The 26,304-nt window shown below is 39.3% G+C and overlaps 1 protein-coding gene across 1 annotated transcript; it reads left to right on the forward strand.

Moving 5' to 3' along the window:
• Window positions 1–1,617: 1,617 nt before the first annotated feature.
• Window positions 1,618–25,844, forward strand: LOC128744457 (mothers against decapentaplegic homolog 3). Its single transcript, XM_053841486.1, has 8 exons — window positions 1,618–2,195; window positions 22,652–22,745; window positions 22,804–23,036; window positions 23,093–23,307; window positions 24,064–24,238; window positions 24,298–24,503; window positions 24,562–24,706; window positions 24,767–25,844. Exons 1-8 carry the CDS (start codon window positions 1,996–1,998, stop codon window positions 24,888–24,890), a joined length of 1,392 nt encoding a protein of 463 aa, XP_053697461.1. The 5' UTR covers window positions 1,618–1,995; the 3' UTR covers window positions 24,891–25,844.
• Window positions 25,845–26,304: the final 460 nt, after the last annotated feature.

The following is a 26,304-nucleotide window of genomic DNA, read 5'->3' on the forward strand; positions in this document are numbered from 1 at the left end:
TTTGATGCATTTTATTGCTGACGCGCGATTATCTAGTTTTGGGTACTTTTGGCGCAGTTTATTGTTCAGGTGCTATTACTTATTTTTGGGTCCTTTTTACGCAATTTATTGTTCGGGTACGATTACTTTCTTTTGGGTCCTTTTTACGCAAATTATGGTTCAGGTTCGATTTCTTACTTTTGGGTCCTTTTTACGCAATTTATGGTTCAGATTCGATTACTTACTTTTGGGTGCCTTTTACGCAATTTATGGTTCAGGTTCGATAACTTACTTTTGGTTGCTTTTTATGCAATTTATTGTTCAGGTTCGATTACCAATTTTTTGGTACGATGCACTTTACCTAATTTCGACATGTTTCAGTTAGAGTGACTATATACAGAGTGGCGACAATGTCAAAATTGGAATGATAATTATCTGTCAGTGTCATTCCAATCGAGCAGACGACCTATTCAACGCGTATGCAGGAAAGAGAAAGAAAAACCTTGGAAAACCCGCATTGCATACATTTGGGATGACTTATCGCCTCTCTGTATATAGTCACTCTAGTTTCAGTGTTAGTCCGAATTGAGTAAAACGAACTCAAATTTGGTTTGTTTTATTTTTCAGTGTAAGCATGTACGTTATGGCAAGATTCACTGGTTTTTACACCAAGTTTGTACTTGCTGTGTCCAATCGTGTAGACACATGTCATTTATGACATTCAGTTCGTGTGTGGTTGTGTGTATGTGGTATAATAAAGTTTACCAACACACGTTTTCAGATGACTCGTTTTGTGATTCCTTCGTGACGAAAGGAAAGCAGCTAGTGGAACAGTACACGGTAAAAAAATAACACGTTGAAGCAAAGTGATTTACCGTTGGATTCGCACTACTTGCCTATCATTACGATTCGAAATGAAAATCCATTGAAAATGAATCAACACAAAGCAAAATGAAATCAATAGAAAATCACTTCAATTTCCAATGCACTATGTTTTAAACTTTTGAGCTGTCAAATGAATTGAATGTATTCGATTTAAAATCAATGATATGTTTGATTTTTTTTATTATTTGATTTAAACAAAATACAAATAAAAAAAAATTAACCTCAGTTGTTACAAATAAAGTGGATTGTTGTTTTAATGCTGGCATGTCCAAATATGGTTGATTGTTGTTGTCGTAGTGGTGTAATGAATCCAACCTGAAACCAGAAACAACCTGAAAACAGATAAAAGTTTATTAATTTTAACGACATACATAATTTAGCTATACTCACACTCCAGAATAGCATTAATTTCAGTCGAAAACATATTTTCACCTTCTGGGTTCATGATTTTTTTTCGATTACCTACTAAAGGATACTTTGTTTTTCGATTACTGAAGTAGACTTCGCGAGTTTTTGACAGTTGTGAAATGCGGAAAATAATTAGTTGCAAATTCAATAGATATGCATTATGATTCGATGGTGATTTCCATTGAATAGTATTCGATGGAAGATCTCTTCTTCGAAAAATTGAAATCTCTCGAAAATCAACACTAAATCACTTCAATATGCAATGCTGCGTAACAGATTGATTCAAATGCAAGAACACTTGATTTGGGCGTGACGATTTTTTACCGTGTAATTTTGCATTTTTTAGTGGATTTTCTTCCTGTTGTGGCGGTGTGTGTGTTTCTGAACAGCAAAATTAGTTGGAAAATTTGGTGAAAACTTATTGCCACAAATCGGTCTTGCGTGAAATACTGCATCACATCTCGAAGCGATCGAAAAAGCTCATTTGTCTAACCGGATATTTCAGCGTTAGTAAATCTTTGTTATCTTTTGACTCTTCGAAAGGAAAGATCCTAGACTAATCGATTTTCTTAACCGTGTTTGCCGTGTGCTGCGAAATCGAGTGTTGCGTAGTTTTCTTGCTTAATCGAGTGCTTTGTATAGTAGAAGAGTTATAATTTGGACCGGTTTCTCCGGATTCGACGGAAGATAGCCTTTCGGGCTCTGCCGAGAGCGTCTGGTACGATGTTGCCCTTTAGTCCTCCGATCGTAAAACGCCTACTCGGCTGGAAGAAAGCATCGGCCGATGATTCCGTGGAAGGCAAATGGTGCGAGAAAGCAGTGAAAAGTTTGGTGAAAAAGCTTAAAAAGTCCGTCGCCTTGGAGGAACTAGAACGGGCCATTACGACTCAAAACTGCAATACAAAATGTGTTACGATTCCAAGGTGAGCATTTTCTAGAATTAAATATTGTAAAAGCGCATTACAGTAGATGTTTACGGTTATTCAATGATGTTAAATATATGAATCAGCTGGTAGAAAAGTTTTGTTTGATAAATTTCAACATTTTGAAAAGGTGCAAACACTCATTTCATATGCAATTGAACGCTATGAAATAATGAAAGTGCATTACTAGAAATAATATTAGAATAATTGTCAAGTCGAGTTTGTCCAGTTGTATAAAATATGTTCCAATGTACATACTTATATTCTGCCTTTACTGCGTATTATATGCAAAATAGATGCGATTTCTAAATTATGTCATGTTGAACATTGTAGCTCCTGAAATTGATGATAATGTGAATTGTCAAACTATTCATTTAATCATTGAAAACAAATGATAAAAAGTAATATTACTGTTAGCCCGTTACCGTCAATCCATGAAAAACAGAATACTGTTCAAATTATCATTATGATGATTTATATTTCAAAAATGTTGATATTCTTGGTCAGAAGCATTTGGAGTAGCATAAATTCAAGTTTTATTTGTGTTCTATATCTATGCTATTTATTCTCCTGCTCCTTGCGCGTTACGTTATACCAGACATCGATTTTTCGAGGAGTAAATCAATAGCCAGGATTCATTGCTCTTTACTCAACACACAAGCACAAGGTCGACAACATTTGTGTGCATGCACACAAGCAGGAAATGGTAACTGATGACAGGGGTTGCTTTTTGGACTTCTCGTGTGTTTGATTGTTACCATACAATCAGAGACAGAAGGTGTATCATAACATAGTTTTCAGTGCTTATCAGAAACAGAGATAATCAGTATAATGCGACGGAAGGTTGAGTTGGTATGAGACTTTATTATATGAAAAACTTGCCCTTGAGAACATTAGGTAGTAGGTGTTTTTGTAACCATTCTGTCGACGTATTTATTAAACCATAACTTATACGCAACGTGAATTCCTTTTGGCTTTAACTACGTCTTTATTCGATAGTATTCGGCAAGCTTTTATAGCGGCCAGAGTTTTGTTTTTGAATAGATAAAAACTTCTATCTTTGATGCAAATTCAACATATATACTTAGATATTCTCATTTGAAAATGGTACGTTCAGTGAATTTGTGAAAAACTGATTTCCGGATACTTCGTTTGAAAATTGTTCCATAAAAAGGGCACGTTTTCTTTTTCTACATAGTGACAAAATAAAGTGTTTTCCGTTTTTAATCCACGTGGTGTCGGTAATCATTTTATGATATCCACTATAAATCATGGCTATAGATATTGGAAATAAGCTACAAAAAGATATCGGGATGTCGGTATTTTAAATTCTGTATCTGCAGTCTTGAGTGTTTTTAAATTCGACAACCAAATTACGAGAAAAGAAATTTTAAAATTATAGCCTTTCCTAATTTATCTTACGAGATTGGTTCATTTTTTCATAGAACTTACGGGCAACTTTAGTCACGGAATAGTTGTTCTAATTCTTTATGATGTGTGTCTCCTTTCTGGCGCTTTTTTGTCTTCAGGATCGTGTCCAACACATTTAATGCTCGTTGATACTCGGTTAAATTGTTTAGATAGTTTTTCCAGACTCCATTATTCCTCCCCATCATTTTCTTGCATTCTCCGCCATAATAATCATTTAGTGCGTTCGGGATTACTTCACCTAGCACTGCCTCTCATACAGCCATAACCGTCATCCATATCGTATTTGAGAGTAAAAGCAGCTAGATCCATAGAGAAAGGTATTTAAATTTAAAATGGCTATCCAATGTTCAAAACCATGGTATAGGTCACGACTAAAATATACGTATATCTAAGTCGTGGTATAGATCATTTATAGAGAAAATTTCTGAAATCCTAAATTTGGCAGTTTTATTGTCTTGGACAACAATCGACGTATTGAAGAAAGCCGATCCGATCTATTTTTGTGATGTTTTCAATTCTCAATATCCACATTATTTTCGTCTTATAATTCCAAGACATTTTCAGAATATATTGTCGGGACAGCACAGTATTGCTATTAGCTAATTACCGGGAATCACATTAGAACGAAGCATATAGTACAATAGGTTGTATTTTTAAAAATTTAGGTATATCCAATGTATACCTACATCTTTTATTTAGGTACATAAAGCTGTATTTGCTTCCGTTTGTAGAGGACAGGCAATGAAACTAGAGTATCGCCCATCGAACAAATGATGTCCGGTGCCAGCCGAAGAGTCATCATCATCGTTAACCATAAAGATGAGATGGTCCTTCTTCAGTCGTCTTAACAGTCGAGTTGGTCAAGTCATCTCGTACATTGGGTCCGTCTATTTCTTGTGCCGGTGGCTTTGTTGAAGAGTATCTTCCCGATTTTCGCCAGGTGTACGACGGAGCTGTCGCTATGCATTGCCAGAACTCTTGCCTGCACTTCACCATAGTTCCTCCGTCCCACCTTCCACTCGAATGTCCTCCGTGAGTAGAACTACCGGCCTATGAAAAGGTTTTGTATATTGTCAGCTTTGTACGACAGCCCCTGAAACGCACACGGAACGCGTCACTTGATCCAGTTTGTCCGGAAATCCATATTCGTATGTTTTCTGCTAAAACCTGTTTATTGACTATTGTATGCCGCTTACTTACTTACTTACTTACTTACTTACTTACTTACTTACTTACTCAAATGGCTTGCCGTCCTATGACAAAGCCTGTTGAACCAGGTTTCTCCATATAACTCGGTTGCGGGCTACCGCGCTCCAATTTCTTGGACACCGAGTACTCTCCGGCAGATCTCGCTCCACTTAGTTTAACAATCTTGCTCGTTGCGCTCCTGGTCGTCTTGTCCCTACCGAATTTGAGGCAAGCACCATCTTTGCAGGGTAGTTGTCCGGCATTCTTGCAACATGCCCTTTCCATGGTACCGTCCAGCTTTAGCCACTTTTTGGATAGTGGGTTCGCCATAGAGCTGTGCGATTTGATGGTTCATCCTCCGCCGTAATACTCTGTTCTCCTGTGCGCCGCCGAAGATCGTTCTTAGCACTCGTTGTTCGAAAACTCCAAGCACTCGCAGCTCCTCCTCGGGCATTGTCCATGTCCATTGGACATTGAGAACGGTGATCGCTCGATAGTTCTCACAGTCCAACTTGTTGTCCTTTTTATAGATCATCCCATCTTTCCACTCCTCCGGTAGCTGCTCTGTATCCCAAATTCTAACAATTAGCCAGTGCATGCAAACGGCCAGCTTTTCTGGTCCCATTTTAATAAGCTCCGCTCCGTTGCCATCTTTTCCAGCTGACTTGTTGTTCTTTAGATCGTATGCTGCTATGAAGTCGATGAATACATAAAATGTGGGCAAAGGCTGACGATCAGCCATATAAGAACGGAACCAACGGAGGAGAGTTCCGCCAAGCCTTTCGAGTTTAGTGATTGCGATTAAGTAGCTGAGATTAGCAACGGCAGTTGACAGATCGGTATATATGACGTCGCTTTGCGATTTGGAAGGAATCCATGCTGATCCGCTCTCAAATATTGTTTGCAATGTGAAAAAAGTTGCTCCAAGACAATTAGTTCAAACATTTTCGAGACGGCACTTAACGAGTTAGTTCCACGGTAATTATCCACATTTCGCTTGTGGTCTTTTTTGTGCACAGGAAACAAATGAGACGGCAAAATGTCACTGGAGATGGACTCCTGGCATACAAGCTGCCGAGCTCTAAGCAAACAAGAGATGTGTTTCTTCTGGCTTGACCTACGATGGGACGTTACTTGCGTACCCTTCGGCTTCATCGCTGGTTAAACTTTCTTCTTGTTATCAGTTCAACCCTTTTCTTCTCGTCATCAGGTTAACTTTCATACGGGCAGTAAACGTTTACAATGCCGTAAATAAGGAACTATACGCAACTTCTTGTTGATCGCCTTCCAGTCCATAACACTATCCTGCATTCTACTTAACAATACAACACCCGTTCCAATTTCGCTGGAAGCTCTACGGCTCTTGTTAAATTAGACCTTATCCTTAAGTATTTTCGACACTTTTTCGCTTTTACAACAGCGGTCTTGCACTTCCTTGATGCTGAATATTCGTTTTTTCGTCTGCGAACAACTGGTCGGTCAGCGGATCCCAGACCTTGGGTAAAGAGGAATGGTACACATACTTAAGCTAATCTTCAATGACCGACCCTCTCTTACTCATTTTCCGCTTTTTTCCCTTCACGTCTTGTCCCACTCTGTTTCGATATGTTACTTACTTATTTACTTTACCAGCCGAGAGCCGGGGTGGCTCTTGCCGTATCAAGAAATCCTCCCCATTGTACCTGATCCTGGGCTACTCGTCGCCAATTCGTGGCGAGTCTCGGTTCTACTCCTGGTGCCGATGGGGTTCTTGAAAAGAACGGATTTCATTGCATAGTCGTCCGGCATCTTTGCGACGTGGGCGGCCCACCGTAGTCTCCCAACTTTCGCCGGCTACCTACGCCACTCGCCGCTATCCGTTTATACTTCGCTAAAAATAGTCAGGAACACCTTTCGTTCCGTTACGGCAAGTGCACGTATGTATGTTTTCCGTAAGCAAAGTTGCTGTCTCAAGTCCGTAGACGACTACCGGTCTGATTAGCGTTTTGTACACCGTCGGTTTTGTGCGGTGGCGAATGCTCCTCAATCGAAGTAGTGTTCGACATCGGAACGAAAATTGAAGTCCGGGTTCCGGTCCGGTCCGGTCCGGTAAAAAATCGGAACGAACTTTTTAGGTCCGATTTCGTTCCGGTCCGATTTAGCTCTGTTCCGGTTCCTGTCCGATTCCGGTCCGGAAGTCCGAAATTGTCCGGATGGAAAATTTACCAATTTTAAAAAAGTAGGTAAACGTCAAAGGCTTTGAATGTGTGGAACCTGTAATTTGTAACTTCTAAACGCCATACGGCTCCTTGAAACGGATTATATAAAAAATTGCGGCACCATTGACTGGTGCTTGGCAGCTTACCCGTCATGGAAAATTTCTAAACTAAGTTATTTTCTGTTTGACCTGCCCTTTTTTCGAAAATTTAAACGCATTCCAAAATGGTGCACATTCAGATATAAAGGTCAGTTTTTTAATCAAAAAAATTGTCTTTAAACGCCTCTAAAAATTCAATAAATGCAATACCGATGCTAAAACGATGGGTCAAAAAGATGGTAATTTTATCCGCTTTATAAAAATTAAAGTTTGTGAAATAATAGCGTACCGAAGTTAGAAATATGATTTCGATAAAAACACAATTAAAGTTTTTATGCACTCAGGACACGTTTGATACAAACAGCTGTAACTTTAGAAGTAACCATCAAAATGTTTTCCATTCAATTGTGCTGATGGGGTCAGTCCCGGCGTAGTGGTTAGCATTCACCACTCTCACGCCGAGGACCCGAGTTCAAATCCCAACCCCGCAGAAGTCATGAATGACCCAAGCTGATTAAAGTGACTATAATCGAACAAAAATTGCTATGATTAGCAATTGAGTGGATCAGAAGAAAAGGGGTGTAAATGACAAAAAATAAATTTCGAGAAAATCAGCTCCAAAATTAACATCATCTAGAAAATTCGTCAGGTCATATAATACAAAACTAATGACGCACTATGGTTATGTTAACATTTCTTTATTAAATTCTATTGATGTCTTGGAAAAGCACTTTGATTTTCGGGACTTAGAAGACATTTTTGAAAATGTAATTTGCACTTACACCTCTTTCCTTCTAAGTTATGCACTTGTACCCCTTTCATTCCAAGCGATTATAAGAAATTACTTACTTAGAGAGAAAAAGGTGCAAGTGTATATCTTGAAGCCATAGCACTTCATGAAAATCTGATACTCTTCCGCCCAAACCTATACGATAATTTAGAAAAATCCGTTGAAACTATTGTAGTTATGTTTTAAATTGGACCATAAGCGTGAAATTCGGTTACCTATGGCATTACCGAGAAGATGAATTGCCATAATTACATAACTTTTAAAATGAATTCTTTGAAATTAAATTTTGAGAGATCGAAATGTACGAGCCGATACTGTGAAGCGTTCGGTTTCAAGAGATATTTGCTAATTTTTCAAAAATAAATCGATTGGCTGGACTTGTTTGGGAGCCTTAAGCAGAAAGTGGATTATTGCTAGCGAAATTATTGCCATTCCTCAATACTGAGGAAGTTAAAAGAAATTAGTTTTAAACATATAAAGCAAGTCCTAGTCATGCTTATGTATGACGGTGTTAACCGAAGTGCTGTGAAAGAAACGCACGCATCTTAAGGGAGAAGCTGAGAGGACAGGGTTTATCATAAATTCTACCCAAACAAAGTATATGGTGGCTGGTAGAGAGCGTGGTAGTCCTTCGGGTGTAGGAACTGCGGTGGTCATAGCTGGAGATACTTTTAAAGTGGTCGACGAATTTGTTTACCTTGGTACGTTAGTAACATGTGACAACGAGCCGATTGAGCCGTGAAGTAAAAAGGCGGATAGCGGCTGTCAACAGGGTCTTCTACGGATTACGTAGCCAGTTGAGGTCCAGTAGCCTACAACTCCGTACAAAACTAGCGCTTTTTAAGACGCAAATTCTCCCGGTGGTACAGTATGGCCACGAAGCGTGGACATTGAAAGAGAGCGATCGACGAGCTCTTGGCGTTTTTGAGCATAAGATCCTGCGATCAATTCTTGGCGGCATATTAGACGAGGGAGTGTTGCACAAACGCATGAATCATGAAATATACCAAGTATACAAAGACGCAGATATTGTGAAGCGATTAAAACACGGCAGGCTACAATGGGTGGGCCTCGTAGCAAGGATGCCGGATGAGAGACCAGCGAAAATAATATTTAGCAGAGAACCCGATAGAGGCCGACGATTTCGAGGCAGACCCCGTACCCGTTGGATGAGCACCGTTGACGATGATGCTAGAGCAGCGGGTGTTAGGGGCGACTGGAGAGAGGTAGGCCAAGATCGAGAAATGTGGAGACGGCTCCTGAATTCGGCATGGATTCGATAAACAGATTGTCGCCGAAGTAAAGTGAAGCAAAGTAAAACCTAGCTGCTAACTAGGTACCGTTCTGATTCAAACTTCGAACACTTAAGCCATGCTGATACTTTCTTCAAAGTAAAATGTTCGAAACTTTTGTTAATGCTATCAGAGATAAGGTCCTAGATCTTACTCTGTGCAACACTTCTATAGCTGAGAAGGTCAAAAACTGGCATGTCTCTGACGAACTAAGTTTATCAGATCACAGGCATATCGTTTTTGATATTGAGGCAAACTCTCTCAGGAGAGAACAATGCGGAAATCCGAAAAAAACCAACTGGAGTTCATTCAGAGAACATCTGGGAAACTCTCGGAATTCCTGTCATATTAATATACGCACATCAGCTGTGCTGGACGTTGAAGCCAATGACCTACAAAGTAGGATTATTGATGCTTATACTGCAAACTGTCCGTTAATCACGCGGATAGTCTACCGTGACGTATCCTGGTGGAATGAATCGCTCAGCAACCTTATTCGGGAGGCTAGGCGTTTATTCAACAGGACAAAGATCACGTTTAATTGGGAGGCCTACAGGGCATCTCTCACCAAATACAACGCAGAGCTTCGCAAAGCCAAAAGAAAGTCCAGAGTCAAGTTTTGCGAAAGCATCCAGACTCTGCCTGTGACGGCGCGACTCTGAAAAGCGTTAGTCAAAGACCATAATAATGGCCTAGGGCAATTGTAAAAAGAAGATGGCAGTCTCACTGTTAATACTAGGGAAACGTTGGAGATTCTTATGAACACGCATTTCCCTGGTTCGACAGTGCGACAGTTTCCACTGCGGTCAGTTTTACTATCAAAAGTGCACCGGACTTTTCCGGACTTTCAACGGAATTCCTGGTCCGGTCCGGTTCCGGAACGCTTCGTTCCGGTTCCGGTCCGATAAAAAATCGGACTCTAAAATTTCGTTCCGATCGGACTTCGGACCGGGCTTTCCGGACTTTACCCGGTCCGATGTCGATCACTAAATCGAAGCGTCTTGCGGAGAGAAACGGAGGCTCGATTTCCAGTTTGAATGCGTCGTTGAATCTCCTTATTCGTATTATTGTCGGTGGTGACTAGAGATTCTAAATATACGAATAGTTTGGATACGATAAACTACACCTTTATTTAATTTTTTTCTTCAACCGTCCCCTCCGTCGATGGTAGAAACTATCGTGATAAAAATTAATTTGATACCTGACCTCATTATAAAGGTCAAGACAGAACCACGAGGTTGGTCTAAGGTAGAGCGGTCAGTGATTCGCTTAGATTGCTCTAATGAGGTTCATAATAATAGAAATTATTTTGTTTCTGAACCTGAAATTAAATAAAAAAGAAAACTTTTCCAATTAAATTCTACTATTTTTATTTATTCGCGACAGATACGTATTTCGCCTACGATTTGCAGGCTTTATCAGTATCTGTTCGCAAACAGAATAAACATAAATAGTAGAATTTAAGTGGAAAAGTTTTCTTTTTTATTTATTTTCAGGTTTCGTATTCTACTAAGACGCTCCAAAAACTTCAGAAAATAATACAAACCGGGACTTATCCGAATATCCCCAAAATCGCAAAAATCTCACCTGTATTTAAATCTTCTTCTAACTTCTGACCCCTCTATTTCAATCCCGCCCTATCTCACTACTATCAGTTTTGAACAAAATCATGGAAAATCTGCTAACAAACCAGCTTGTAACCTTTTTTTGTGCTAATAATGTTCTGTACAAGTTTCAATATTTTTTCCGGAAGAGCTGTGGAACATCAACCGCTATTATACAGGGTGTTCAATAAGTTCGAATACACTTTGAAATGTATTTAAAAAATGAAAATACAAGATATTCTTTTATGAGTCAATTTTTATTGAAGCAGTGTTCATTGAGAACTTTTACGACATATTTCCTCAAAAATCCAGAACTAAGAAGCAAATGGAACCAAATTTAGCATGTGGGTGTTTTTGTAGGCAAATTTTTTTTTCTATGGGGAATTGAGATCGCTTACCTCTTTAGTAGGGAAATTATGACCCCTCTCCCCTTTAATAGGGGGAGGGGGGCTTCCATACAAATGAAATACAAATTTCTTCATAACTCGAGAACTAATCAACCAAATGGAACCAAATTTGGCATGTGAAGGTTTTTGGAGGCAAGAATTTTTTCTATGGTGAATTAGAAACCCTCCCCACTTTAGGAGAGGGGGCAATACGAAGTTTGTCGGGTCAGCTAGTACTATATATTTATATAGTACAAAGGCAAAAAGGTGGAAACTTAATGGTAAGGCATAACGTCGCCAGAAGTTCAAGGACATCAATTTCAAATTTCAAGAGCTGGGCAATAAAGATGGCTTTGGATACATCTCTTCTTTTGCTTAAGGTCTCGATGTTCAGTAACTTACAGAGGTTACAAGGGTCAGATCAGGCCAGAAATCTTAGCTGACCAAATATTTATATACCGGCACCGCACTACAGGACGCAAAAAATATGATAAAACCCAAGATGCAATTCGCTTTAGATATAATGTTCGAATGATGGCTGCGAAAGGTTAGTTTAGCATATAGTTCAACTTCTAGGTCTAGATTAGACCCATTGATTTGATAAGTAAAGTATACACGATCAGAGTTTTGCTGCGAGTGATGGTGATAATTGGACATTTAGTAATGCTGATGAAAAGGTTGTTGAAGCGGCACCATTCAGTAAACTTGTCGATAAGATCCTGCAGTTGTTTGCCAGTCTACAGCGGATTGCGCAGCGATGAATTTTAAGATCGTGAGTGTATAACAACTTGCGGACAAGCGGTATCACAAAACAGAGGTCATTAAAATATATAAGGAAGAGTAACGGTGCTAAGTTACTTCCCTGTGAAACTCCAGATTGATTGCAGAGACTGTAAGATTCAACGCAGTCTAACTTAGCTGGAAACTGACGATTTGTAAGATACGTCTGAAGCCAGGAGACGACGCCTTCAGTTGCACCTAAATGACTCAGTTTCCGAAACAATATTTGGTGTTGCGGTCAAATGCAGCTTTTAGGTCTGTTGTATACCGTTATCTACTTGAGCTGTATTTTCAATCTGATGAAGGTGAAATAAACAGAACGGGAATAGATTCGTAGTAATTGAGCATTTAAGATAAAAACCATGTTGCTCTAGGGAGATGTAAGACATGACTTTACTAAACAGCAGTTTTCCCTCGAGGATCTCCAACAGCTTTGAACCGGCACATAACGAAGTAATACCACGTTAGTTTGTAATGTCACGCTTATCTCCGGAAACTTGCACTGTTCAGGCGATATGCAACATAGCTTTTCCAATGGTTTACATAATGCTTCAACAATGTTTTTAAGGAGAACGTTTGCTTCTTACTGTCGGTCCATAATGACAATACAGTCAGTCTACAATCATGGGTCACATAGAATTGAGGGTCATTTTAGCTGCTAATCTCCGGTAAAATATCATCTAATAATTGGTCAAATTATTAGTTCTACCTATCAGTAACAATTTTGTCAATCAATTAGTATAACATTCATGCATTAATCGGCAGTTTAAGTTAAAATGACCCACAATTATGTGTGACTCATGATTGTGGACTGACTGTATATCAAAAATTAAAATCATGTATTCGTCCTTACCACTGATAGTAATTTATTGTTGTATAGTATAAATTGTTTACTCAAGTTAAAGTTATTCAGCATGATCTATTTAATGTGGTTATTCTGAGCTTCCTAAATCTCAAAATTGATTAAGGCATATCTGAAACATTTTTTCGTACTTTACCATTCTTAGTTGCGCGGTGTATACAGTGTACAGACTCAAAGTATATTTTGCGTGTTTTTGCTACACATCTGCATCAAACTAAATCGAACGATGTGCAACCCATAAAACATATAAAATATGAGAGCCGTGCGTCATAATAATAAGCATCGAGTCGAGTGGAACGCAAGAATTTGCACAAAATATACGATACCTGGAAGCATACGATAATAATATACATTTAAAATTGTTGTATTTAATGAATTCGCCATCTCGCTTTGACAATAGCGAAACCATAGGCGGTGTGGTGATACATGCGTTGTGAGTCCCGGCCCCGGCGGTTCTGCGTATGTATATGAACTCTTACCTTTCGGAGGATATCTCATTGGAGGTTGATGGCAAAACAGAATGCGAAAATGTGTATAGCAGCTGAAGAACGAAAAGACTTCGAAATTGGCCACCCGACTGCACTGTGCTTTATTATGCATAAATGTCGCCTCTACATCATTTTGTTCCACCAGATCAAAGCCGATATTGAATTGGATGGCCCACCAGTGTACAAAATATTCTATATCAGATGGTATTGTGTCGAATATTAATATTTAATTAAACTTCAACTGCAAGTTACGGTGTCCCACAGTGGATCGGCAGCGACGATCTAATTAGGATGAAAGGGTATTCATCTGTATAATGTGTACCAAAAGCAACTGATAATTGAGCATACATAAATATTTATTAAATATTCAGGTGAAAAGTGGCATTTTATGTTTCGTTTACATTTATGCTGCCCCGTTCGATATATTATTAATGTATTATTAATTAATTCCAGCAGTAAAATTTATTTCACTGCATCATGCCTTGGTAGCAGCACGCATAGTTTATTTAAAAAATCATTACTCAGCGTCAACGGTATAACCCGTAAAGCTATTTCATTTTTGCGAACTATTCGAATAATCACATGCTAGCTTCCCCATCAAGATTCTCGCTCATGCCTGCCGTCATCCTGCAGGCAAATTGCGGCGCAACCGAGAGCCCCCAGTCCGCCCCCTTTGGGCCCGGCGCTGCACAATATTTTGCACTTCAGTGTTCGGCAACAACATTTTGCGTGAAGCGCATAGAAGTTGAACCTACAACAACACATACACGGAGCGCTACATCCTCCTCTCTGCTTACTCACAAATGACATGCGCTTGTATTTTGTGGTTGTAGGGATGTGCATGGTGTAGCGATGGATGGACCATTCGCTTGATCTCGTTAAGTATTGATTTAAAACAGGGCCATACGGAGATTGTTGCTTAGGATATCGTAATATGCTTAAAATATTAGTTGCTTAGGATATTTTAAAATACTTAAAAATCGTGGATGTTCTATTAGTGATTTAAGCGGAATCCCAATGCTTCGGTCAGGGATGTGGTCAAAAAGTTGAATCCGTCCAAGTCTCGTCCAGAGAGCCAAGGACCGGGAGGGACTGCATACGTACAAAGCGCAGAAGGCTCCAAATTGTGACGAACGGCAAAATACGGTGGAAAGTCACAGGCCCGGAAACTGTACTCAGACGCTGATGAACCCTCTTTGTCTCATCATGGATGATGGATGATAAGACTTACGTCAATGCAGACTTCCGGGCTACTGTTCTTTACCGCTCAGCACAAGTTTGATGTTCCGGAGAAAGTCAGGAAGCAGAAACTTTCAAAGTTTGCCAAGCAATACATGATTTGGAAAGCGATCTGCTCATATGGCAAACGGAGAGCGCCGTTTATGACTACCGGGACTGTAAACGTACCGATCTACCTCAAGAAGTGTCTCCTTCCTCTGTTGAAGCGACACGTGGGCCCTACGATCTTCTAACCGGGTCTAGCTTCTTGCACTATTCAAAGGATGTCCCGGAGTGATACGAAGTCAACGGGGTCACTTTCGTACTAAAGGATATGAAGCCCACAAAAGCACCGGAACTAAAGCCTATCGGAAAATACTGGGCTATTGTGAAGCGAGCACTACGGAAACATCTCACGAAGGTCAAATCTGTGGTCAAACCTGAACAAAGGGTTTAGAGCGGAAGCTGGACGGGCTTGGGTATGCTTGTGAACTTTGGAACTCGTATACCATCGCTTTGTTGCCGAGTTGTATATCGAGCACCAAAGTTCTGCAGGATCTCCCTCGTAGTTCTAGATCGTTATCTAGAACCAATTCTGACTAGCTTGAGCTCCTAAATATTAGGTTCAATTCCTAATCAAGTCCAGATAATTTTCGGGTTGGAAACGTTTTGGACGAGCCTTGGACATTGTTTGAAATTGTGATATTCACTTGAAAGTTTGATATGTTTGTATTAGAAGCCAGTTCGTTATTTGCTTTTACACCTGGCTACATTGTTATTACATAAATATCTTAATAGATAAATCGTCTCGCTCAAACCGTTGTAGGGGCATGAGGTGGGACCATCATCATTAAAAATCTGAGGAAGACCTAAAGAAAAAGTGGGTTTCCGTACAAAAGAAGATGCAGCCAGATGTTGTTGTACAGAACGTTTCAGAATATGGGTGAATATAACAGAAGGAGACGTAAACTGTTGTGGCAGACTATAAAGCACAAGAAAAGATGTCCAGACAAATTGACGCGGCTGATCAAATCTACTCTAGAATGAGTGATGCTACTGACCCGTTACGGGGGCACTTCCTCGAGCTCCTTCGAATTGCGCCGATGGTTACAGTAAAATCATGGATTATCCTGCAGTTATTCAACATGGCCATTGAGGGTATGATTCGGCGATCGGGTATCGAAACGTACAAAGGCAAACAACTGAATTGATAGGCTTTGCGGACGACTTCGAGGTTATCACAAACAATTTGCGACGGCGGAAGCAATCTACGCCAGACTAAAGCAGAGTATCAATGCATCAAAAACCAAAACATATAAGAGTAGAGTAGAGACGGTGTTCCCCTCCCATGGGTTTTTGAAGGCGATGAACTCGCAGTAATTGACATGTCAATACATATATTTGGGATTTCTAGTTACCGCCGGTAACAACACGAGTAAGGATATTTTCGAATTAAGTTGGTCATCGGGTGTAATTTGTCCTCCGTAAGACGTTTCAATAAAGGAGCATATGCCGCCGCACGTAGCTAACAACGTGCAAAACACTAATCGGACCGGTAGTCCTCTACAGTACTGCACATGCCGGCCGTATTCAAACAAAAGATGTTGCGGATTATTTTGGGCGGAGTGCAAAAGAAAGGTTGAGAGTGGTGCAGGCTCATGAACCACGAGCCTGACCTTGAAGATTCCTAGAGTAAGTCGGAATGCTGCGGTGGGCCGGCCATGTCACGACGATGCCGGACGACAGGACGAAGAAATTGTTTCCTTTCAAGGTCTTCACCGGCATCAGGAAAAGAGGGTATCAACGAGCTAGATAACCAGATCGACTTGTGAATGTCGAGACGCTCAAACATCTGGCGATATAATTACATTCAGGCCCATTTAAAAGAATATAATTAGCATTGAATTATTTTTGTTGGTAATTAATCAATTATTTTTTTTTATTAATGAGACTTTCAGCCAGAAGTTGGTTTGTCTCAATATTGTTAATTAGCCTCATCTGCGGTCTGTAAATTTTAGTTTCGAATACTGTTTAGCTAATGTGACTTATGTAAGCAGAAGGGCGGTAATCCTTTCAAAATTTTAACAACTGTACAGTTTATACTTGAAATACAATTTTCGTTATCAGTTTTCAATTTCATTTAGCATTTTTTTAATGTTAGTCAGCCGGCTTTTCCGGACTAGTAGGCACGCGATATTTTCCCAAACTATTCCAAAGCAAGGAACTGAACACCTCTAGCCGGTGGTGTGCATCCAGCGGAGAGAACACCCATACTAGTTGAATTTTGTTGTGCAAATTTCAGAACCATTCACGTTCGTGTAGAAGTCGTCTACCCGCGTGCCCAGACCCAGACACAACAGAGCAGACGGGGGATATAGAGAGTGAATTTAGTCATCCGGTCGGTCGATCCGTCCGTCTATCCCAGTTCGTGCCGCCCGACCGATTCGCTGCTGTCGTAGTCGATGCACAGAGCGAAGCCGTCAGGTTTATTTTTGTTGTATATAGGTATACCTTACGTTCCTCAGCTATTCCAGCGTGGGCTTCGAAGCGCCTCAGGACGAGCGACGGGTCGCGCGTATCGGATTTCTTATTTGCAGCAATGTTATTCGCGTAAATAGACGTTCCGGTTTAATTGCGACAGTAGAGCCTGCTCTTCCTTCGAAAGGATGAACTTTCACTTCGGTCGACCTGAGCCTGCTAAACGTTAGAAAAAGAATCTACGATGTGTGCTGTATCATCGTTTGCTGTTTGGATCTCTATCGATGTGTTGTATTGGTTGGGGCGGAAAAAACAAGGGTCTTTACTAAAATGGCGTGTGGTGTATAGAAGCGAAATTTGATGTACACACAAGTGTTTTTAGTGAAGAATAATTTCGGTGAGCTATTATTGTACGGAAAGTGAATGGTGCGATTTGTGTGTTACAGAATGTTGGATTAGAAATTTTGTTATTCATTCAAGAACGGTGAACGCACCCGTAGAGTGTTGTCTAGACTGGCCTCGACATTGGCAGCCAAAACAAATATTGATTAACTACAACAGTAGCAGCAGAAGCAGTGCCAGCAGCATAGAAAACAACCAACGTAATACCGCCTTCTATTCATTATTAGAGAGGAGTATAAAAAAGCGTGAGGGGGGTCGCTTTGGCTTTTATCGAAATAGTGTGTGCTTATCATCTTTATCGGCGAGAAGGGATCATCATCACTTTTTGATCAGAAGCGGTTGTATTGATGTAAGTTGCTGATTTAAGCAGGTCTGAATCATAGTCGCAGCTATGATGGCTTGTGTTGGTATGCTTCATCGTCGTCCTACGGGTAATGAATGAGTAATTCATTTTACCATCCTTATCCTTTTTATATCTCGGCTCCATTCGTCGGGGTTTTCGATTTGTATATCATAAATAATGTACCTCAGTTTATGAAAACGGAAATACGAGATGTAGGTAGAGGGAAGAGGAAGGAAATGGATCGGTAGATGAACTCATGACGAATGGTCGCGGTTCGTCTGTATAATTTCTTCATAAACATAGTTGGCCGAATCTGTGACGTCGGGTCGGAAATGACGTTGGGTCATTCATCTTTCATTTAACGTAACTATTCATCCTTTCCTATATCTAAAAGAGTAAATTAGGACGTTTTATAATAAGAATAACTTTCCAGAAATGATGTTACCATCTATCAGAAAAACGTTACACTACATTGAAGGGTTTAGTGGTGGATGTTTTCAAGTGTTGCAAATTTTTTAATCTTTCGTCTAGTAATCGATTACTGATTTGTAAAGATGTCTATGTACCAAGAAGAAAAATATTAGTCTTAGCCTCGTGTTTTTAGGTTCGTTTAATAAAGTCCCACATCTGAATAATTTTTATAACAGTAACCTACACAATAGATGAAGGAAATCGTAAAAGAAAGTAATGAAATTAAAGGTGTGGATACTACCTAGGACAAAACGTGACTGGGAAATAGCGGAAAACTATATCATAGCACGGTCATTTAACCCATTACGTCTCACACTTTTTTCAGCAGAGATAGAAAGTTGAAACTTTCAGGATAATTCTCTTTTAGATCAACTAAAAAAAGCCGCTGACATACATTTTTATTCAATTTTTAAAAAATATTGCATGCATTATTGTGCTTGTGCTTCATACTTTTTTACCATAAGATCAAACTTTTTTTTTTTGGGATTATGGGTACTGTCATCCGGGGCGAGATTGTGCCAAAAAAGCATATCTTTTTATTCTTTACCTCCATATACACACAATTTAGGAACTAAGTTGATTTCAAACCTGTCAATATATACTAAATTGTTCAATTAACAATTACCGTAGAGATGGTTTAGTTACAATGAAACCTAATTTTACTGGAAGTGCATGAACTTTGGCACAATCTCACCCCTTCTAGGGGGTGTCATTGTGCCAAAAACATAAAGTTAAGGTAAATACCTAAACCGTGAACATTAGCATGTTTATAAACAATACACATGATTATCAGTATAAAGTAGTTCATATGGGGCCGTACATGAACTAAGTGGACTACCAAAAACAACGCATCATACAAAAAGTATGAACGAAAATAACCCGGAGAGGTCTGAAATAGCTAAAAATGAGTTCGTAGTCAATGGACAGCCTTTATATAGCCAGTAGCGTTTCTAGGGTTAACAAAGGGGAGATATATGAAGGGGTGTATCCTAAGGGGGCATACCTAGTTGATCATTTAACAAAAGTAACCATTACTTCGTTCGAGAACCCGCGGCCGCAGAACATGTGCCCTATCCCACGCCTCCCCCTCCTTAAAACTGACAGTTTATTCACGGTATAATATATTCGTCGAATCGAAATTTCCAGAGAAAAAGAAAAAAAATAGTTTAAATTATTTAGCAGACCTATGATGCTGTTTGCTCCAAAATGGAAGTTGCAATCTAATCTGTCGAAATATTGTGCTCAATAGTAAATAATGTGAGTGTACTGACGTATTTTTGTTGTGTATCTGAAATCCACAAAATGGATCGATCACTATGGCTTGGCATAATCTCACCCCCGTGAAGCTCGAAAAGTACAAAGTTTCAAAAAATATTATTTTCGTAACCAAAACTTATCCAACTCATAATAACCTTTCAATACATTGTAAATGATTAGTTTATATACCTTCAAAATAGCAAGTTGATGCGATTTCTTGTTTGGGTTGGTTTGTGCGGGACATTTTTTACAAGCGTTATTTCCGAGTATTTTTGATCGCGAACTTTGAAACCCTGTTTAGGCTAAATAGTTTGCTTATATTATCTGTGTTCATTCTAAGTTATGAATAAATATGTTATGTTTATGATCATTTTGAATTTACGTCACCAGTTTCTATAGATATAATAAATTTTCACAAATAAACATTTTTGGTTTTTGGCACAATCTCACCCCCGTGGCACAATCTCACCCCGGATGGCGGTATCAATAAAGATTAAATGATCGAATGAGAGCATTGTATGCTATGTTTTATGATAAACAATGGACTTTCGGGAAAGTTAATCGATCGAGTAGTCCTAAAAATGATGAAGATAAAAGCGCAAAAAGATTCGTGGATACGGGATATACGTTTTAATGTATTTCTCCTGTTTTACTTGTCTTTGACTCTGTCGCGGTCCAACGTAAATTATTTTTTATTAAAGGTGGAGGAGCGTCTGGTGAAGAAGAATGGTAGACTGGATGATACTACGAAACTTAGATGTGGGGCTAAATGAATGAATGATCGAAACTAGATGTGAGAATATCTGATATAGGGTGTCGTGTACTGATAGTTTAATTGTCAAAATACTTGGGCGCAAATCGAGAGAGTGTGGATTACAGTCCCACTCAGTAATTGAACTACGCAATATATTTTTGGCCTCACATCGAAGTTTCGCAATATCATCCAGTCTACCATTCTATATTAAGTTGCAATAGAGCGGAATATGTGGCAATACATTCATAAAATAATACTAGTTTCTTTCAGCAAGTTTAAAATAATCTTTTATTTGCATGTTTGGTGTTTTTTAATAGCCTACGTTTTGATAACGTTTTCGCGTTTCGCTGCTCCTTTTTTGTATTATAATTCAATCTGCGTTTGCGCTGCTTTAGCATGTTATGATAAGTCCAGAAGTAACTATGTGGGTCTATCGAACTATAGTTGAAACTGTTCGGTACAAGAGTTTAATTTAATCCTTGACCTGCTGTGATTTCAATTACTTTCCTCTCTAGATTCGGGAGGACACCATGAATTCAGAACCAGTTCCCGATCGCTGTTAATAGACAAGATAATCGTCAATCGCTATTTTGTCGAGTGCTAAAATTTTTTGAAATGTCTCTTTATGGGAACCGGCTCCGGATTCATAGTAACCTCCCGGATCCAGATGGCGCGTACCATGGCTATGCAAGCTGGGAGATCCGCGGCTCGCAACAAGCTGTAATTGGAGCCATATATAACTGGATTTGAACTCACTTCGGCGGATTGGATAAAAAGGAGACTCCACAACCCCGTCGCGTCGTATTTCCGTGAAACCCATAGTTTCAATGAGACTCTCTTACCTAATTTCCGCTCTGTCCCCTTCACGTATTGTCTCGTTCTGTTGGGTTACTATCGACATCTTTGTTTCATTACGTTCTTGTACCGTTCCCTCTGTCGATTGTAGGAAACTACCGTAATAAAAAATTAAGGTGGAAAACAAGGAAGGATGTAAAAAAGGTAGGTAAAAAAGAAGGAAGGATGGTTATGTGCCCAATAAGATATGAGGGATACAAGAGAATGTAAAAGAAGGAACGATTAAGGTGAAATTAGTCGTCATCGATTCTGCAAATTTCAAAAGCAGTTTTTTTTTCTTTGAAACATAAATTCTGTTCATCAAAATATATTCGCTGTGTTCAGATTGGCAAGAAGAATGCAGTGAATACATTTCAATAAACAGAACCCCGCTTTTGAGCCCCAAAACTGCTTCCGAAACCTGATAAGGCCATTGCAAATCATTTTAAAAGTTTTTGTCACCCCCACTTGGAAATTGGCTTGAAAAATCGGGCGGCAAAAAAATAATTTGTAAGATATGACTTAAATTATTTTTAAAAAATCAGTTGTCTGTGGCCTCTACAGCCCGAAAAACTTGAAAAAATGAGTGTACGAGTTGAGTTAACGCTTCTAGCATGAAATAGAAATGGAAATTCAAACAGCGGAATTTCCGAAAATCGGCCTAAAAAATTTTCTTTCGTTTTTGTCTTTTTTTTCGTAGACTTTTGCATGGAAATTGACAACGTATATATTAAAAGCAAGAATAGATTTGGTTTTCACGTTTAAACTTAAAATAAAAATGCCTAAAATCCATATTTTTTTGCTCGATTAAAAAATTCGCTTTGTTTTTTTTCGCCCCCCCCCCAGTGGCCCAACACCGGAGGGACAAAAACTTTTTTAAATATTTGTAATGGCCTAATTTCCCGTTGAAAATGAGACAGGAACTGATCAGCGAGAAAGAGAGAAATAAATAGATAGAGAGAGAGAATGGGAGAGAGAGAGATAAGGGGAGAGAGGGAGAAGGGGAGAGAGGGAGAAGGGGAGAGAGGGAGAAGGGGAGAGAGGGAGAAGGGGAGAGAGGGAGAAGGGGAGAGAGGGAGAAGGGGAGAGAGGGAGAAGGGGAGAGTGGGAGAAGGGGAGAGAGGGAGAAGGGGAGAGAGGGAGAAGGGGAGAGAGGTAGAGAGAGAAGGGGAGAGAGAAGGGGAGAGAATGAAAGAGAGAAGGGGAGAGAAGGAGAGAGAGAAGGGGAGAGAAGGAGAGAGAGAGAGAAGGGGAGAGAAGGAGAGAGAGAAGGAGAGAGAGAGAGAGAGAGAGAGAGAGAGAGAGAGAGAGAGAGAGAGAGAGAGAGAGAGAGACGCAGTAGATAGAGGGGGAATAAGAGTTAGACAGGGAGTGACTCACAGAATGATCGAGTCGAAGAAAAGGAAATGATTCGTTAAGAAGTCGAGATTGCGAAGAGATACCTACACGAGAAGGTAGAAATTCACTCGACTTGTTTTACTGTTTGTGCAATTCCTAAAATGACGTATTCTTTCAATGATAAGTATTTATTCGTCATGATCTTAATTAAATTTGACTAAAATCGTGTTACGTATTTTTACAGAGCTCGTCCAGCCAGTGGTGAGAATGGAGTTGCGTTGAGGAAAGGTCTTCCGCACGTTATCTATTGCAGACTTTGGCGTTGGCCCGATCTACAGGTTACTTTACTGGATTATTTTTTACGAAAATTTAAATCATTTGTTCCCATTTTTGTAGAGTCAAGCCGAATTGAAAGCATTGGATATTTGCGAATACGCATACCATCTCAAAAAAGACGAAGTCTGCATCAACCCTTACCACTACACTAGAATCGACTCCCAGCAGCCGTTGACGATTCTTGTACCAAAAAGCCTATCCACATCTCAGTCAGGTGAAGGTTCCGTTACCTACACTTTGGACGACTTAAGCAACACTGTACCAGTTAATATTCAGTACAATAACGCATTAAAGTAAGCCTATTGGATCATTTCCTACGGAAACCTGAAGTAACCCCAAATATTTTCAGCGAAAACTATGTAACCAGCCCACAACCAGTGCAACAGCAAACACAACAAGCTGCCCCGTCATACATGGAGGTCACACTGAGTCAGCAGATCCCGACGAACACCACGATTATGGACTCGGTGAATGTCGGTGTGAGCACAATCCCAAACACCGAGACGCCCCCGCCCGGATATATGTCGGAAGACGGAGATCCTCTCGATCAGAATGATAATATGAGTGAGTTTATTGTTGGTATCCCAGTGTATCTGTTTAATTTTCGAGAAATGGACTAGATGTCCAATCTATGGTAGGCTGGCGATTGTATTGATTCGATCAGACGAAGTTGTGTTAACGTGATCCAAGGTTTCGTTTATGAACCCGTTTTATCTAGGCCTTTTCTCAAGGTAAGATATGTACTAGTATCACTGGCAGCCATATTTGAGTTTGAGTTGAGTTCACCTCAGGTTGGATAGAACAAAAATTCAAATATTAGTGCTATACTGCCGCTATTCGCATAACCGCCACATTTTCTATGGAGGTTCCTATATAAATGGGACTGTTATACGAATAGCGGACATATAACTCTCATGGACAATGTAAATTGAAGTTACCTTATAAATCTTCTGGTTTTGGTATGTGAAGCCGCTTTTTTTCGTCTGAGTGCCAAAATTTTTTACACCTATAATTTTTTCTGAAAAAACATTGCATTGGTTAAAGAGGCGATCCAGCCGCAGGTTGAAAACCTCCATAATAAAGATTTTAAAAAAATGCATTGGCTGAGTTTCCAATAGGAATGTCATTTAGTTCATATTAAAAAAATTATGAAAATCATGAAAATAATTTTCGTGTATTAAAAATATATGGTTCAACAGTTAAAGTAAGACTCTCTTGTCTTGTAGGTCAAAGTAAAGTATTGTATTAAAATGTATATCTCGAATCTCGATACTTGCCTTTTCTAGTTCACTATTGTATTATATTGTATTTCCTCAATAGCGGATATGTCCCGTCTGTCGCCTGCAATGGATGCACAACCGGTGATGTATCATGAGCCTGCGTTCTGGTGTTCGATCAGCTATTATGAGTTGAATCTACGCGTTGGTGAAACCTTCCACGCTTCGCAACCGTCGATTACTGTCGACGGCTTTACGGACCCTTCAAACTCGGAGAGGTATAATTTAAAAATTAAAAAAGCACAGGGGAGCAAAATTGATAAATGTTCTCTCTCAGGTTTTGTTTGGGTCTTCTATCAAACGTGAATCGGAATGAGGTAGTTGAACAAACACGCCGCCATATTGGCAAAGGTGTCCGGTTATACTATATTGGTGGCGAAGTTTTTGCCGAATGTCTCAGTGACTCCAGCATTTTTGTACAAAGCCCTAACTGTAATCAACGGTATGGGTGGCATCCGGCTACCGTGTGTAAAATACCACCTGGTGAGTGGTGTTGCTATTATTTCTGATACATGATTTGTCAAAATTAATTCTATTTTAGGATGTAATTTGAAAATATTCAACAATCAGGAATTTGCAGCTTTACTATCGCAGTCCGTCTCACAGGGATTCGAAGCGGTTTACCAACTAACTAGAATGTGTACAATTAGAATGTCCTTCGTTAAAGGATGGGGCGCAGAGTATAGGTGAGTTTAGTGGGCACTTATTCTTTCTTTCAGCGAGTAACCATGCCATTTATCGCTTAGACGACAAACCGTTACCTCAACACCGTGCTGGATTGAATTGCATTTAAACGGCCCACTGCAGTGGTTAGACAGGGTTCTCACCCAGATGGGCTCACCGCGATTGCCATGTAGTTCTATGTCATAAAATGTCAGAGAAACCTAAAATAATACTAAAGAAGCAGTGCGCAAATAGAAGACTCATGTTTGCGTTCGCTTATATCGACGTAGAGATGTAAAACAGAAAAACAAAGTAAAATATCAGACATATTTTGAATCCGTACTACATATTATGGTATGCTGGAAAACAAATCCCTAGAGGATTACTGTAATTAATACGATCGATACCAGTTTTGACTAGTTTACTTTTAAGGTTTTTGCATGATTATCAATTATTTTAATGCTCGTTGAAATAATTCACGTTTCCTAATTAGCGACGTTATACCTAATATCTGGCCGGAAGCATTATTACCTTACAGCGATTTTCGCAGAAAAAGTGCGTAGCAAGTGATTAAATATTACAAAATCTTTTTTTTTGTTAGCGGTTCCCTTGTTTTACTATGATTGTTTCCGTAAATGTAAGTGTATACATTATATAGCGTTTGTGTTCTTTTCTAATACAAATGAGAGCAACCTTTGATCCGTACTGCTTGAAGCATTATTAATAAAAATCAAAACGATTGTTTGCATTGATGCATACACGAAACCTTCGCTTTGTTGTAAACATATTTTATAAGAAACTGTTAAAAATCAATGAAAAGGTGAAATTCAAAATTTCTTTTTACAACTCAGCTAAGCTCAGTCGGTGTAAAACGGTAGAATAAATGAGAAAAGAAATACTGATAAAATTGGTAGATGATTGGTCATTTTAAAATTTATGAAGGGACAATTAAAGAGCAGCATACTATTTTCTGAAAAGATTTAATGACCGTTTTGAAGTGATACGATTATAGAATTACGAGAGGTAAAAGTGAAAACGCGATAAGCGGCACATATATGATGTTTGTGTTTTTATCCATTATCTGTTTGTTTTCCTTTTCGTATGAAAAGTCAAATAACTGCAAAACCAGCAAGACAAAAATAGTGATTAGTTGCTTGAAATACACAATAAAAAGAATCTCCATGTTTGTCCATCAACTAAAGCATTCCGAAGAGTTCCGTGTTTGTAACATATGACTTTTCAACAAAAACGATTAAACAAATGTTGAAGGATAATCCATATGGAACAAAATTTGATGATATTCAACCATATCTAACATAACACCTTTCAAATGTAACAGAGAGGTATTAAATTGGACCTGCCGTTTGTAACATGGTAGTGTTTAAATTGTACAAATACAATTAGCTAGCGAGGTTCTTAGGAATTTCGATAAAGGGACGAACTAAATATGACGTCCATCCATAAATTTCTGCTTTTAAGGACCCCCCTCTCCTTTCTGTCCGATTGTGTCACAAATCTTTCCCCCCTTGGACGTCACACAAACAAGAAGCAATTAAAATAAAAAAAGCATGTCAAAAGTCAAAGGTGGGTTATAAACCTTGTTCAACCTTTTACGAGTTTA

This window comes from Sabethes cyaneus, chromosome 3 (genome assembly GCF_943734655.1).
Source record: "Sabethes cyaneus chromosome 3, idSabCyanKW18_F2, whole genome shotgun sequence".
NCBI lineage: Eukaryota > Metazoa > Arthropoda > Insecta > Diptera > Culicidae > Sabethes > Sabethes cyaneus.